Source organism: Eucyclogobius newberryi, unplaced genomic scaffold, assembly GCF_026437365.1.
Source record: "Eucyclogobius newberryi isolate DKJ021-1_F unplaced genomic scaffold, fEucNew1.0.hap1 SCAF_14, whole genome shotgun sequence".
NCBI lineage: Eukaryota > Metazoa > Chordata > Actinopteri > Gobiiformes > Gobiidae > Eucyclogobius > Eucyclogobius newberryi.
In genome coordinates this window covers 17,441,646-17,456,729 of record NW_027315768.1, presented here as the reverse complement: position 1 = coordinate 17,456,729, position 15,084 = coordinate 17,441,646, and the positions used below count along the sequence as shown (strand labels likewise).

The window sequence follows — 15,084 nt, the reverse complement described above, 5'->3', positions numbered from 1 at the left end:
TTACTACTACTTGCACAACTATTATACAACAGTACGACTCCACAAATACATCTATATCTCAAGTAACATTCAATCAAATCAAATCAAATCATAAAGAATATTGTATTAAAAGAGTGTGCTCAATTAGATACAGTAACTTGATTTCTAATTCAAGCAGAACTAAAAATATCCCCGCGTGCCGCCATTTTTTAATCTTTTTTCAAAATAGACTACGTTGGAAAAGTCCTCTGAGCGCCGCCAGGCAAACATGTAGTAACCTAAACACACTGTATCAGACCCTCAAGCGTCAATCACAGTTCACAAATCGCACAAAAAGCACAGATTTTTCCCCTAATGATCCCGTGAGTCACTTGATTGGTAGCGCTTGTGTTGTTTGCCCCTCAGCCTGCACAGATATTCTGCAAGTGTAAGATTACGTATAATACTTTGACAAGCGCCGGTTTAAAGATGAAGGTCTTATCAACCTTGTAGTCTGCGCTGTCGTGTGTGCCGCTATTCTCCGACTCTATATAATGTGCTTTATAAGTTGTGTTTGTCCAGGTGCTCAATGGAGAACTTCTTCAGCATCCTTCAACCCTAGATACATTCTCTTGTATATTATTGTGCGCTTTATTTCTTCTTCACCAAAGAATCATGACCACTATCAATAGTATTTGCGCTAATGTGATTAAGTTAATACCAAGCGGATTATTTCTCAATTCCTCTTGATATGCGTAATATTTAGGTTGGTGTTTTTTGAGTAAACATTTTCAACCAAAATAAGACAAAGACGTGAAAGCGTGCCCCGGGAGCAATAAAAAACTGTATAATTAGAATGATTAAAGAAAAGTGCTCAACTCATTTGGCACTTGGTGAATGTATTTGCAGCGTTTCAAAATGGGTCACAAATTTAAGACGCACAAGACAGGCGATCAACTTTATTCACATTAATTATGCATTTATTCAGAGGGCCTGTGTTAGTCATTCAACGTGATTTGAATTGCCACAATCCGATCTTGCGCTTAAGCGTGTTTTCTACATATTGTAAAGGGCTCTAAAGCTACCTCATTATGCAAAAAATGACATTGTCCTGCCTAAAGTCTTTAAATAGTAATCAATGTGGGAGCTACCCTGTTGTCATTACAGCACTTGATCAAAAGGCCCGCTTTAAAAGTCGGTTACTGCCGCTAATGGCTTGTGATGGGGACAAATTGACAGTCAATATGCTCGCCACACCATCCTTTTGTTCTTCTATAGAAAAATACATTCATGATGTCTATTCCTGGCGTTCCAAATCTTTGATCTGGGAAGGCTTTGTCTCTTCTCGCAATTTCACTAAGCACCTTATTGATAGGGAAATAGGGTACAGGATACAAATCATTAAACTAAAAATATGTTGTATTAATTTGTGAAGATTTTTTTTCCCCAAACAATTAATTCATTTTCAGTGGATTATCTCCGTTATCTCTAATCAGCTGTAAAAACTGGAGCATCTTCATACTAATCCTTAACTGATAAAGCTCAATTTGATTCTTGTCTTGTTATAGGCCCAACATGGCAAAGGCAAAAAAAAAATGAAAATACCATAGCAATTTCAATTCATTTATTTATTTATTTGTCAAACTGTGACCAAAAAAAGACTGGTATAGTCACTCCATCCTCACCTTTTCATCAAAAAACACCAGAATAATGAGTTAACTTTCAAGTTCAAAACGTTACTTGGTTCTGCGGGGGTGGGCTTGTGAAGTAATGCAGTTTGTTTATCCAAAAAGAAAAAGTCATCTGATAACAAGAGGTCAGAGGCATGCTACCTTGAAATCAATTTTAGCTCTGTCTCCCAAAAGGTGCCACTCTGGGAATAAACAAGAGAGAATACCTTGAGTGTTGGGTACCTCATCATGTTGCTTTATAATTTTGTGCTATCATAGTACCTCGGGGGGCTCCTGTACTGCAGACTTGTGCATGTGATCTCTCTCTAGCAATCCGTCCCCATGGGCTTGTTGTTGCTTGTGCCACCGCCGCTGTCGCTTGCCTGTTATATTTGCATGATATTTTTCTATTCAGTTTCCTTATCACTGTAGCGCTGCGGTGGGAGTGCTGGAGCTGCCTTCCGTCTCAGAGGCAGGGCCAGGCTCTCTATCAGCAAGGTAATTCTGCCACTCTCACTAACTCATCTTTGAATTATTTAAGTGTCATTTCCTGCACTCAAGCACAGGTAGAAAAAGACGAGAACATGAAAACTGAAGTGTTAAAATATTGGTATCAGATGGGAATTAAATGCAGTGAATACAGTTATTTAAAGGTAATATTGAAGTGGCATTTAGGTTCAGAAGTGTGTATTTACAGGCTGCATGGCCCATAAGAAGATGATATGATGTGTATGTATTTAAAATGGCATTATAATTACTTATAAAACGTTAAATATGTTACCTAGTATGTTGGACACTCTAAGATTTTACAAAATGTCTTTTCCTGAGACGAATATGCTCTGTTTTAATTCCCACAAATTCATATCCATATTGCCGTACAGCTTCCAAAGTGAGCACAGCGCACAGGGCACGCAAGGTGAGCACTAAATGTATACGCATGACTGGGGCCTGTCCACCAACACGCACAGAATATTCAATAATAATAATAATAATAATAATAATAATAATAATAATAATAATATCAATAATATCAATAATAATAATAATGTCATGTATTGTTATTCGTTATTATACTAAACAAAGTTAATACTGGCTATTTAATTGAATTTGACGTCTATTTTATGCTCACTTTAAGAGCAGACCTGAAGCCTTCAGAACTTATTGTTGTCCAATATTGCCCCTCTCTGTTGCTTTTTTAATGTACATTTATAATTACGCACAACGGGTAAAAAGGCACAAGAACAAACCACTTAAACGCACAATTTACTCAACAAGTCGCGTTAGATATACTGTAATTGCTTAGCTGAATATTTGCCATTCTCTCATTTCACTTGTCGATTCGCTGCCCTTGGGAAAGTCCTTTGAAGTAAACGTTTAGAAAAAAAAAGCGAAGAAGGAAAAAATGGGGGCATTTCGGCAAAGTAATTAATTTGAACCGAGCGCGATTAGAAACACCAGAGACCTCCTTAACGTGAGACTATTTACGACAAATGCGTGCGGCTAATGTCAGAAAATGTCCTATTGCGTGTCGCCTGGTTCGTGACTGGGTTGTGACGGACTGGGACTGGGACGGACACACTAAGCCAAGTGTGTGAATAGAAAAAGGCCTAATCAAAATTAAAATAAAACACATATATGCAATTATATTTATATATGCGTTGGAGTAACGAATTGTAAAACAAATATGATATTATGCAAATGTGCAATTGGCCATGCGTAAAATGTTATCCATAAAATACAACATAAAATCCCGTTATGTGTCAAAGCGCAGGCTGCCAGTGAAGGCCAGAAACTAGAACAATAGGCCCATATACAATAAAGCACTCTTAAACGATGGTCTTTCTTAACGTCACGGTAACAACAGCGAGATCAGCGCGGTGTGAGTAAAAGAACTTTGACAGATAATGAGCCCCAGAGCGCGGACAGGGAGCGCCTCAGCATCAAACTCACGCGGGGTGGGATCTGGAGACAGCCCGTCAGCACTCACTGCGCATGCGCGAGTCGCACTTTCACTACCTGACACTGAATCCGTGTATTTCACATGGGGCACGCCGGAGCGCTCATCCACTCGCGTGAACGACACTGCTGCTGCCGGTCCTCCGCGTCTGCGTCTGCTTGAGGACGGTCCCGAGTGAGAGCAAGGAAGGCGACACGGCTATTATTCTCTTCTTTTTTCCACTTCCTCTCATAATACTACCGGACGTCACGACGATGAAGCTGAAAACATAAGTTGAAGACGCACGAGGAGACAGAGACTTTTTTCAGCAGACAAGCATCGCCGGGATGCAGAATTAAACTATTAAGAGTAAGTAAACCCTCATGGTCTTTGTTTGTTTGTGTGAATGGACATTGTGTTGCTTTAGACTGCTTGCATCTACGTGATTTCTAACATCACTTATTCTCTGGTTGTGTTTTATAGTTTGTCATCGTCATGTCTAAGCCAATGGATCACGTAAAACGTCCTATGAATGCCTTTATGGTGTGGTCCCGGGCCCAGAGAAGGAAAATGGCACAAGAAAACCCCAAAATGCACAACTCTGAGATCAGCAAGCGGCTGGGAGCGGAGTGGAAACTTCTGACAGAGTCTGAGAAGAGACCGTTTATAGATGAGGCTAAACGACTTCGCGCCATGCACATGAAGGAGCACCCCGACTACAAGTACAGGCCGAGGAGGAAGCCAAAGACGCTCATGAAGAAAGACAAGTTTTCCTTCCCGGTGCCCTATAACCTCGGGGAGCACGAGGCGCTCAAGGTGAGCGGCCTTTCTGTTGGAGCGCTTTCTGACTCTGGACTCCTTGGACATCCAGATAAAGCTGCGGCTGCAGCTGCTGCCGCTGCAGCGCGTGTTTTCTTCAATCCGTCCATGTCCACGAACCCTTATTCCTTTTTTGATCTGGGATCCAAAATGACTGAACTTGGGCCACCTTCTTTCCCCTACGCCTCTCCGCTGGGTTACCCACCTGTGAGCACAGCCGCTGCTTTCGCCAGTGGCGTGGGAGGCACGCACACGCACTCGCACCCGTCACCTGGGAACCCGGGCTACATGATCCCGTGTAACTGTTCGGCGTGGCCCTCAGCGGGTCTCCAGCCGCCTTTAGCCTACATTCTGCTGCCTGGCATGGGCAAACCTCAACTCGAACCTTACCCTGCGTACGCTGCGGCGTTATGATAGGACATCTCCAAATGTGAACTTACTAAGAAGAGAAAAGTTTTATTATGCATGCACAAACTTGTACATGTGATGAAGTGCTCGTGGTCTCACATATCACATGTGTTCTGTATATGATTATACCTTTATCTATAAGGTTATTAAGACTCTCCGGACACTGAGAGCTCTTTTTTTTGTTTGGAAGCACTGACTCAAAATGGAAGAGTTTTGGAAATGACTGTAAATGTGTACACAAGAAAACAATCGCCTCTAGTTGATTTGCCTCTCAAGGCTTGTGTTTTACATAGGGCCTGTTTCACTTCCCCGGTTTAGTGTATATATCTATTTTGAGTTTCCCCCCCCAAAACCTGTTTATAGATGTCTGTAATATTTATTGTTTTAGTGGAATCTCTATGGTGAAGAAAGCTACACTGGATCTGTCATATTTGCACACGAGGGTATAAGTTATTTCTCTATAGTCCAAAACACTGGCTTTAATTATAGACATGGTAACGTTTTACCCCTTCGCCTTTATTGCTCTTAACTTGTGCTACAGACAGACAAAACAGCTTTTTGACTAACTCTTATGGACTTTGTATGTTTTGTGTTTTCTTTCACACCTCCCTTCTGTATTTCAATCTATTGCTACTTGTTGAGCGTAAAAAAGGATTCAAAATAAAAGCGGATGAAACGGAAAGCAATACACTTCTCGATGAGATGAACAAGATTGTTATCTATTTGTCCTTTTTCCCCTCCTCTCTCCTGGCTTCGGTCTGGTCCAGGTGAAGTGTAAGGTATCCTCTAAAGGCCGCTTTTGTCTGCGCTTTGAATGCCATTACTACGGTGTGTGTGTGTGCGCAAAAGTGAATCTAAATCAAGCCATTGTTATCCAGAGCCAAAGTCGTATTTATCACAATTTTAATCGTGAACGGGGAGGAAGATAAGACTGAAAGCGTTTCTTTTTCCCACATACAGCGACACACACACACACACAAAACACGTATTTGGAAGGAGGAACAAGTGCGCCCTCAACACGAGCCGAGCGCGTAAAATGACAAGTGGAAAAAAAAGGTACAGGTGTGTTTTTAACTGTTGGTGGCTATTATATCTATAACATGTAACCCGAGTGACTGAGGCGGGCTGAAAGAGGGAGGGATGCGGATTCACAGGGATCAGAGCGATTATGCAAAAACTAATTTGGACAGTCCAGGGATAATTACCTCCGTCACGCTTAATTAAATCCTTTCAGCGCAGCGCTCACCATAGTGACACCCCCGGCCTAGAACCTAACCTCCCCTCTCCTCGTCCACTGCCACCCGGACGTCCCAACTTCCAAGATCACGTTTCCACTGTAAAACAATTAAAACAATTTAGCTTTTTCTTGGGAGTTAAAAAAAAAAAAAAAACAACGCGTAAAAAAAATCTCAAGAGTGCATTGCCGTGGAATTTACACTTCAAAAATACACTTTGGCATTCATTTTGCCGCGTAAAATGACAACGGGAACATAACTGTTTAAATAAATACGTGCGTAAACTAAAAATAGAAAATTACGCAAAGCCGCAGTGGGAAGCGTCTCCGCTTTTTTTTTTTTTTTTTTTTTAAAGAATCATTCTCGGGGGTGAAAGAATTTGAAAGACTTTTCCCCAACTATGGGAGCGTTTAGACGGTCGAGGAGGTTTTGTGTGGGAACAAAACGCGGGGTTGGGAGCTTTTTGTGCGAGCGTTGTTTGTTGAAGTGGAGCTCTGCAAAAGCGGCTGCCTTTCCCTCATTGTGATGAAAGCAATCAGTGGTATTTGGAAAACTGTTAGCATTGTGCACTTCTTCTGTGTCCATTGTGCGGGATTTCTTTTCACCAGGTTTTTTTTTTTTCAGCCGATCCAGCTGGCCGGAGTGAATAGCAGCGCAATGTGTACACGCTTTGTCCCTCCAAGCCCTTCAAGTAGCCCTCGGTGAATGGAGTGAGTTGACACTGCATGACAGTGAAACAACATAATAAAAAATACATGAGCGCGTGAATAGAAGCAGGCGCATAAATAAATAAAATGGGTGGCCAAAACTGGATAAACCGAGTGACAAAACGGTGAAAGGGGGAACAAAAAGATATTTAACACGCTAGATTAGCATGAGAAAGCAATCTACAAGCCAGAACAATTGATGAATGGGTTTACCGGCCAAGAAAGAAATGGACTAAATGCCTTTTGAATAGATGGCCTATGTTTTTTGTCTGTCAAAGACGGGGCAGGATGGGGACAAGGTGGAGATGGAAGAAGCGGGAGAAAAGTTGTGTCCACTCCAAAGACAGGTACAAGGTATTAGCACTAAACCTGCTTTAAAATCACAGCCAAAGTAGGACAGACCGTGGTAAAAAAAAAAAAAAATCTAAGTTCAAACTTCTTTTATTTATATTTCTATACAATCCAACATTTTTTGCTATGACCTGTCTATGAGTGTTGTCTTGTAAATGCATTCACAAAATTACCACTTCACCCTTAACCTCTCCAATCAAAACCATTATTGTTTTTGTATTTAAATGAAATATTCTGCAATTTTAATTTGACTTAACTGCATGTGTAAAAAAATAAACAAACAAGAAATACAAGAGTTGTGTTTTGCATGAAATAAGGACATTTTTGCACCCCCAATAATTAATCATCTTTACATGGCTATCACACATTTCTCCTCTTCGCTAAATATGAATTACACCAAGGCCTTGAAAGTCATTACAACCTTTTAAAAGCATCTAATTCAAACAAGACTTATTCCTCTTATATAATAACACATTTCGGTGGGGACAATAATATTAAGTTTCACATCCTTGTCAGCTCTCGCCTGGCTGTATTCATCCACTCTGACATTTTGCAAAGGTGATTTGAGGGCATGGCAGCCGGGTGATATTCTGTAAACCCCCCTCCGATGCCCCTGATATCATTATGTCTTAGTGTTAAGCCCGTTATGTGCCTGTAAGACATTTGTCAGCGTGAGATTAGGCAAATGAACACACTACATATGTATCTGCAGTTCAAGCGTGTTTGACCTCACAGCCATGTACAATAGTTCCCTCATCCCTAATTTGCCTAAGGCTGGCCTACGAGCAACAAGATTATCAGCTTGCCTCAATAGCAGAAGATGGTATTTTTACTGACATGAATAATACATCAATATAGTCTTTGAGGATATATATATATATATTTTCCTATTTGTTTGCAGGAGACTTTACCTGGGATGGCTACACCTGGATCGTGTGTTGTAAACCTCAAAGAGCTATCACCGCTCACCTCTCCCATCTCATTTTGCGCCGAATCAAAGTGTGCAAAAGTCTCTCCTCCAGCAATCTCTCCAATCTCCAGTTCAGGTCAGGAATGTTTATGAAGGCGCACATATTACCTGTAATCTGTCCAAGTGGGAAGCGCTGTATTTTCGGACTTTTCTATGCTCCCAGGAGGGGGGTGTAAAATGGGGGAGAGAAAAATTATCTTGCATTGCACCTTTGCAGCAACAGCTAAAAAACGTGGCAAATCAAAGGCGGAAAGAAGGGTGAGGTGTGTCGCTGTGCCCAGGGTCAGAGAGATGAGGAACTAAACAGGTAACCTCTGAAGTCCAACTTTGGATATTAGGAGTTAATGCTGCAGATTGAGTTGAAGCAAGAAGGCAGGATCGCTGTGAACTGAGCTCTATATGTTTCTATAAATGCTGTGAACATTTACCCAATTATAACAATTTAATAAACAGGTTTGATGTAGCTCTATAAAGTCTCCTTATTGTGTTTTGTATAGTTACACTGACAATACCTATTTCTATACTAGCATATACTGGGGAAGAATTGAACAAAAATAATATTTACTTCTAATTATTCAATTCCCATAAATTAATGATTTATAAACCATCAGTCAAAACACATTTCACCTACACTATTATGCCATCTCTGTCCACTATAGGAGACGTTAAAGTAGACCTGGATGACTTTGCACATCAAATAATGTTTATCTAATCCTTAGATCAAAATCATAATTTCAGAGTCATATTTTGAATGGATAGATGCTAATAAAGGCTGAAAGAGTCTATGAAACAGTGTTTGACTCTAAAGCTCCCACTGCTGTCTAAAGCCGCCCACTGCACCATTAACTGCTTTATATTAAATGAACATTGCAAGAGGCATTGACTAGTCTAAAACATTTTTTTCCAGAAACGTAATTCAAGATGAATGCTTAAAAATGTCTATGGAGACGGAAGATAAGACTTTCTGTAAATATTTTATGAAAAATATTTAACCAAAATCATCAAGCAAAAGATTAGTCTAAGAATACGTCAATAAATTAGAATAATGTCAGTGTGCAGCCCTTTAAAAATATTCTTTAACAACTGACATGACATTTTTTGTTCCTTTTCCAGATGACCGCTGGCATCGTTTGCTGGCTCTCATATTAATTCCCAGGTTTTTCAGGGAGGGGAGAAAAATATATCTATCATAATGAAGTTGAAGAGCCGATGCCCCGAGGTACAGTCACAAAGAATTATATCTTACTATAACACAGGAGACACAGGCTAAAAGATAAGTACCTGTCAGCTTGGCACACTCTACATGCGCTGCCTATCAATAAAAGAAGATTATTTTCCCCCACTTATTACAACAAAGATCTGGAGGGCTCGGAGATTGCACCTTTAATGAGCAGGAATCATTTGCAGACATACTTGAGCACACCCCTCCCCTCCTCCCCTCCTCTCCTCTCAATTTTATAAGAACTTATTAAAATTAACTATTGCCAACATTAATTCTCCTGGATTATTTATTACATTTTAAAAGGATTAGGGAGTGCAGAGCGCAATTTGGGATTCACAGCCCGTTGTTGTCCATAGGGAGGTTTTTAAGCGGTGAAATTCTCGCAGACTTGTTGAAGGTAACATGGGCAAAATAGATCATTGTCAAAATGGGATGTGACTCCATAACTAATCTCCAGAATTATGTCAGGTGAATAGAAATGATTTTTTTTCTGTCAGTGAAAGAGTGTCTATCATTATGCCGACTATACATTTCATTATGTCATATATTAGGTGCTTAAATGTGAAAAATATGATTAGATATTCTGTAAAATACAATGTGATATCAATATAGTTGGTGTACAGATTCAGATATAAATGCTAGAAAGTAGAAAGTTAAACAAATACATTTATTATTTGTACTTTTTGCTATGAATAACACAGGTAACAACTGGCCAAAATGTTATAGTATATTTAAATGAAATAATTTAGATTACTGGTAAAATCTAGGCGTGTCCACATCAACAATCTTAAAGAACACATACAATGCATTTTTCCCCCAAGGCATTTACTATGAAACTATAATATACATAGATATTTTGTAAATACAGTTTGTTCATTGTAAATTGTAACATCAAATAGCTAATCTGCCCCTCCCTATTATAGTGGCAATTCTCAGTATTTATACGTTTTATGGTTGAATATGTGAAAAAATATGAAGTATGACCCAAAGTTAGATTTTTTTAAATAAAAATAAATAAATGTGTTTAATAGTACGGGGGTGGAGATAGGGGGTAGGTGAAAACAGACATTTTTGGCGCACCCAAGTCTCAAATGCAGGACAGGTCAGGTCCAAAGAATACACCTAAATGTAAAGTCCTTCTGTTTTTGTCACGCTTAACCTTTTTTTGGCCATTCAGAAAGTAACACTAAATAAAAAACACATTTGGTTTTGTGACTCTTTGTGAGCTGATGATAATATATTCTTACCATTATGACATGATTATAACATGATTTAAAGTTAAATTTGCATCATGTCATCACGTTTCTTTAACCACCACTGTGTGTGAAATAACAGCATAGGTCAAATCTGAGTTTTAATGTTTGTAAATTTGATTTCCTTTCTTCATATATTTTAGTTTTGAATACGATTTTCGCTTCTTCCTCTCCTCCCCTTCTTTCCCTCCATTAAGTTTGCAGTAAGTCTCTTGCACCCCTCAGCAGCCCACCACACTACGGTTTGTATCCACGCTGCAGTATAATGCACTGGAACAACCGCTTACACGTATAGACAGGCACACACCAGCATAGCTATAATTCAACCAGATAGCTTATCATATTCAGCAGAAAATCTAACAATGGCTATAATCTGCCAACATGGCCGTCTGGCGAATTGACTTCCCCTGATGAAGAGGCATGACTTCATACCTTAATTGTGGCGTATTGCGGAGGGGTCGTATGAACAAATCTATTAGCAATGGTCCCACTGTACATCAGACGCGGGGGGCCATTCACTTTCCACACAGGACTCTTTAGCCTCGCCTCGTCATATTGTGTTGTGTGTGGCAAATTTTCATGTCCTTTTGTCGACAGGCGAAAAGGGGCTGCATTCAAGGTAATAGCTTTTGAACGTTTGCATTTGTGAGCGCTTTGTTAGGCCGCACGTGCAGAGAAAAGGTATCTCAGGGGGAAAAAATGGAAAATGGAAGCATAAAAAGCAAAACCAAAAGTGTGGCCTTCACTGCGGCCGACAAAAATGCTACAAGGCTAGGCACGACTCGAGTACTTCCAGATGCGAGGGCTTCTCCAATATGCATTATATTCTGTTTTCTTTTGAACGTATAAAAGAAGTAGATTCAGAGAAGTGGAGTAGTGCATAGCGTGACATAAAGTAAAAATAACTGTCATATGTCATGTACACAAAATGGCTCAGGTAGGTTTATTATGATTATGATCTATTACATTTTTAGATGTAAGAATAAAGTGTCAAAAGCATCTTTATAGGTTTAAAAGTAGACAGTGATAGTAGCAATGTTTTTGTCTGTTTTTTAATGGTGGGCTTCTACTTGTTCAAGCTGATGACAAAGGTCTAATATCAAGTCTTCAATCAATAGACAGTAAATAAATATACATGTTTTTTCTACCTTTATCCAACCAGAAAGTCCCTTTGAGATTTAGAATACTCAAAATATTGACATTGTAATTTTGTTATAGACTTCTTGGCAATACATGTATGAATAAAGAGATGTGTATTGTGATACTTTCAACATATATTCTTCATACATTGCTGAGTTAAACAAAGATTAACCTGTGACTGCTGCATTAAAGGTGGTATGGACGATTTTTTCCAGCAATTTTTTTATCATATTTCCTCGTGGCGTGGATAAATCATTTGTCCTGCCACGTATCAATCATAAAACGCACCTATCGCTCACCTGCAGCCGCGTCAGGCTCGTCTCCACGTTTCCGCGTGCCTAAGCGCATGGATCTATCATAATATAGTTCCCTCAGTGTAAGGGGCAAAATGAAGAAGGAGAAAGACAGTTCGAGCTGACGCAGAAGTGGACAGAAATCTATGGGAGACGAGCGATGCGATGCGCTCCGTCGCGCTAATAAACAAACGCACGTGTGTGTTGTATCAGTCCGCACGGGGGAGTGCGCATGCGCACTTCCGCCTGCGTTCTCAAATCGCCGAAAAATCGTCCATACCGCCTTTAATGCTGAATTTACTGAGCCAATTAATCATAGGACAGTTTTATTCTGATATGAAGGACATTATGAAATGTCAATGTGTTTTAGAATTCCACATAATCATCACATCCATTGTATAAACTTTGAACACTGGTTTTAAAGGATATCAAGTTTTGAGTATCGGGATATGTATTGTATTATTCCGTACTCTGCAAAATAAACTCTTTACACTTGATATAGGAAGAAGTGCACTTATGATAGACTGACCAAAATGATCCGAGGATGGTTAAGTTGAGAACTAGCTACAGATGATGCATTTGGATTCAACAGACAAGTTACTGTAGCTCTAAATGTTCAAACCTTTGCTATAGTTTGATAGTTAAAGTTTTCATCTTACACCATTGATGTTTCTGTGTCTGAGTATTAGACATTTGGTTATAACAGGTTTTAGATCAGGTGGTCATAACGTTGACTGTAAAATAGTTGTTGAATTGGAAACCTCTTAAACAACAAATAACTACATTTTTGACAGAAATACTTCTAAACCCTTAACCACCACCAAACTCCATCTAAAAAGTGCAACTTGGCGCTACTTTTTCATCAAATGGAATGAACTCTGAGAATAGCGACACATTTTTCCACGCGTCCTTTACAAATAGACACAAATGAACATCTGAAAACCTAGCCTGCTATTTCAACATTAGCACAGACAGGTGTAAAAATATACATAGCCGCACACAGAGCGCGTATAACAGAATTATGTATGTGGGGTGCTCCTGTCAGCTCGCTTTCCCTGTTGCGTCATTCACCGGCCTCGTGCGCTCCGCAGCCAAATCTGTCAGGATGTTGTGTTTTTCCCAACCACGTGTGATCCCCAAATGAGTAAACAACTATCTTTGCCCTTAATTTGATGCACAATATACGGTGACAGGTTCAAGACAGGGAATCCGGAGTCAGATGTCAAGCCATTTCTGCACGTATAAATAAGTAAGCATAATATATAAAAGCTAATGATTCCATGTCAGCGCTCAGCATAGTCGTTCTGTTGTGGTGCGCCAGTGTGAGCCAGGAAAAGTTGGGAGACTGTAAAATGTAAATAAAAACAACATCAGAAGGATATGCAGTGGCTCAGGTGTGAGAAAAGTTATATTTTTTATGTTCTCAAGGTGAAAAAAAGAGGTTTGGAAATGTAGTTTGGATGGGAGCAACAAAATAGGACAAAGTTGTGAAAATAAAGTGAGTAAGATAACTCATACTATATCATTGGAAAGACTATTAAAACATCATATATTTTCCCTCAAAACCAAGAGCACCCAATATGAATACTGTAGATAATAAATATATTTGAGAGATTCAACAGTGTGTGCAATGGTTGAAATTCAAGCTTCTTATTTTGGGGTTATACACTTTTATCTAAGGTAAAAAGCAGCACATTGTTGGCCAGCTTTTTGTTGCTTCATCCAAACTATTTTTTTTGCTGTTTTATGCTTAATTGTGTAAAATGTCTGAGGGGATGTTTTAAAACCACAGCTTTCTTCCTGTTATATTTTCACCACTGTCTCAACTTTGTTCAAAAGGTGCTGTAAATATACTTGCACTAACAAAAACAATGATTAGATGTCACCGCTCTATAGTGTCTTTCTATTGTCGTGTAATATTAGCAGCTTGTTTTGACCCGATCTGGCCTCTGTCCCTGCTCAGCCCTTTCACTCCCAGGTGATAAAAGCCTATATTTGAATAGTGTGTGTAATGTTGCAGCCGGGAGCGTTTACACAGGTAACATAAGACTTGGACACCGCACTGAGACAAAGCTCCCTGTGCTTCCAAAATTGCTGGACAGCTCCGGGGCTGACATTTAACACATAACATCACCAAACAAAAACACATTAGCAGAGAAAAGCCAAGCGCTAGGCCTCTGAGCTAAAACTGGAAATTTGAGTTTTGGCAAAAGGCATCTGACCCAAATTTTCCTTGGCCCTCCTTGTGCCTGACATGCTTGTGCGAGCTGGGGCCCCGGGGGTGACGTATCCCTTACACACGGATTGCCAGTGCATTTACATAGCATGCTTAATGAGAGATCAACACCGGCAAAGAGCCCTGGATATAAAGCTTTCTTGTCGAAATAATGAGCGAGCGATTGATCCATACTCAAACAAGCCGGTGTGCCGACTTAATACCAAAGGCAGATTATAGCCGCTGCCAAAAGTGCCCTGGCGTGCATCGTCTTTTTGCTTAGAGGGTCCCCCAAACTTGTCATCACATTAGCACATGGTCAAGGAGTACATCCTAGCACTCTCATAATCTGCTTTCCTGCACAATTAGCCTACTATAATAAGGCAGACGCCTGACAGCCGCCAGCCACACAGGCGATTCACCGGCTTTCATTACGAGAATGGAGCGTTTAGTGCCACTGACATGTACACCAGCTCTGGCTCCTCACCTTCTGCCCCTGTAACATCACTGAGCACCACAGAAGAAGACAACACTGGGCTGTTCTCCACGGCAGAGCTTCACTGTGCTGGAGTCAAACAGAGTCTGAACAGAGACAGAGGACAGGGAGGAGGACACCCAGGGCTGAAAACGTCTTTTAGCCGCAAAATCTGTGCAAATCTGATTTCAGAGCGTAGAAAGGCAGGGGATGGCAAGTTTTCTGAATAAAATAATAGATAATTTCATTGTGACAAAAGCGAGGAAACTATGGGGAAAGAAGAAAATGGCAGGAAGGCGGAAGAAGGCTGGGTTTTGTAAAGAATAAGAAGAATTGCGAGCTGCTTCTTGCGAGGCAAAAGAAAAAAAAACACTGATGACACCCGGTTCCATTCTTCCGCTCTCCCCTTTTTCTGCTCCTCGCCTCGCAGCA

The 15,084-nt window shown here is 40.2% G+C and overlaps 2 protein-coding genes across 7 annotated transcripts in view; both read left to right on the top strand.

Annotated features, from left to right (window-relative positions):
- Window positions 1-8,499, top strand: part of LOC140359596 (ATP-binding cassette sub-family C member 4-like) — a 60,925-nt gene extending 52,426 nt beyond the window's left edge. For 2 of the 6 annotated variants that reach the window (XR_011926873.1, XR_011926872.1), the window contains one exon: window positions 1-277. This exon is cut by the window's left edge. Coding sequence is in view for 3 of the 6 variants with exons in the window: in XM_072444599.1 (XP_072300700.1) it covers window positions 6,651-6,731 (81 nt within the window). In the remaining 3 variants the exon portion in view is untranslated. Of the gene's footprint in view, window positions 278-6,650; window positions 7,580-7,600; window positions 7,938-7,985 lie in introns of those variants that run through there. The other 4 variants (XR_011926871.1, XM_072444599.1, XM_072444600.1 and 1 more) reach the window with 4 other exon arrangements.
- Window positions 3,565-6,121, top strand: sox21b (SRY-box transcription factor 21b). The gene is made up of 2 exons (XM_072444603.1): window positions 3,565-3,933; window positions 4,048-6,121. The coding sequence occupies exon 2, from the start codon at window positions 4,060-4,062 to the stop codon at window positions 4,795-4,797; it is 738 nt and encodes a 245-aa protein (XP_072300704.1). The 5' UTR covers window positions 3,565-3,933; window positions 4,048-4,059; the 3' UTR covers window positions 4,798-6,121.
- Window positions 8,500-15,084: the final 6,585 nt, after the last annotated feature.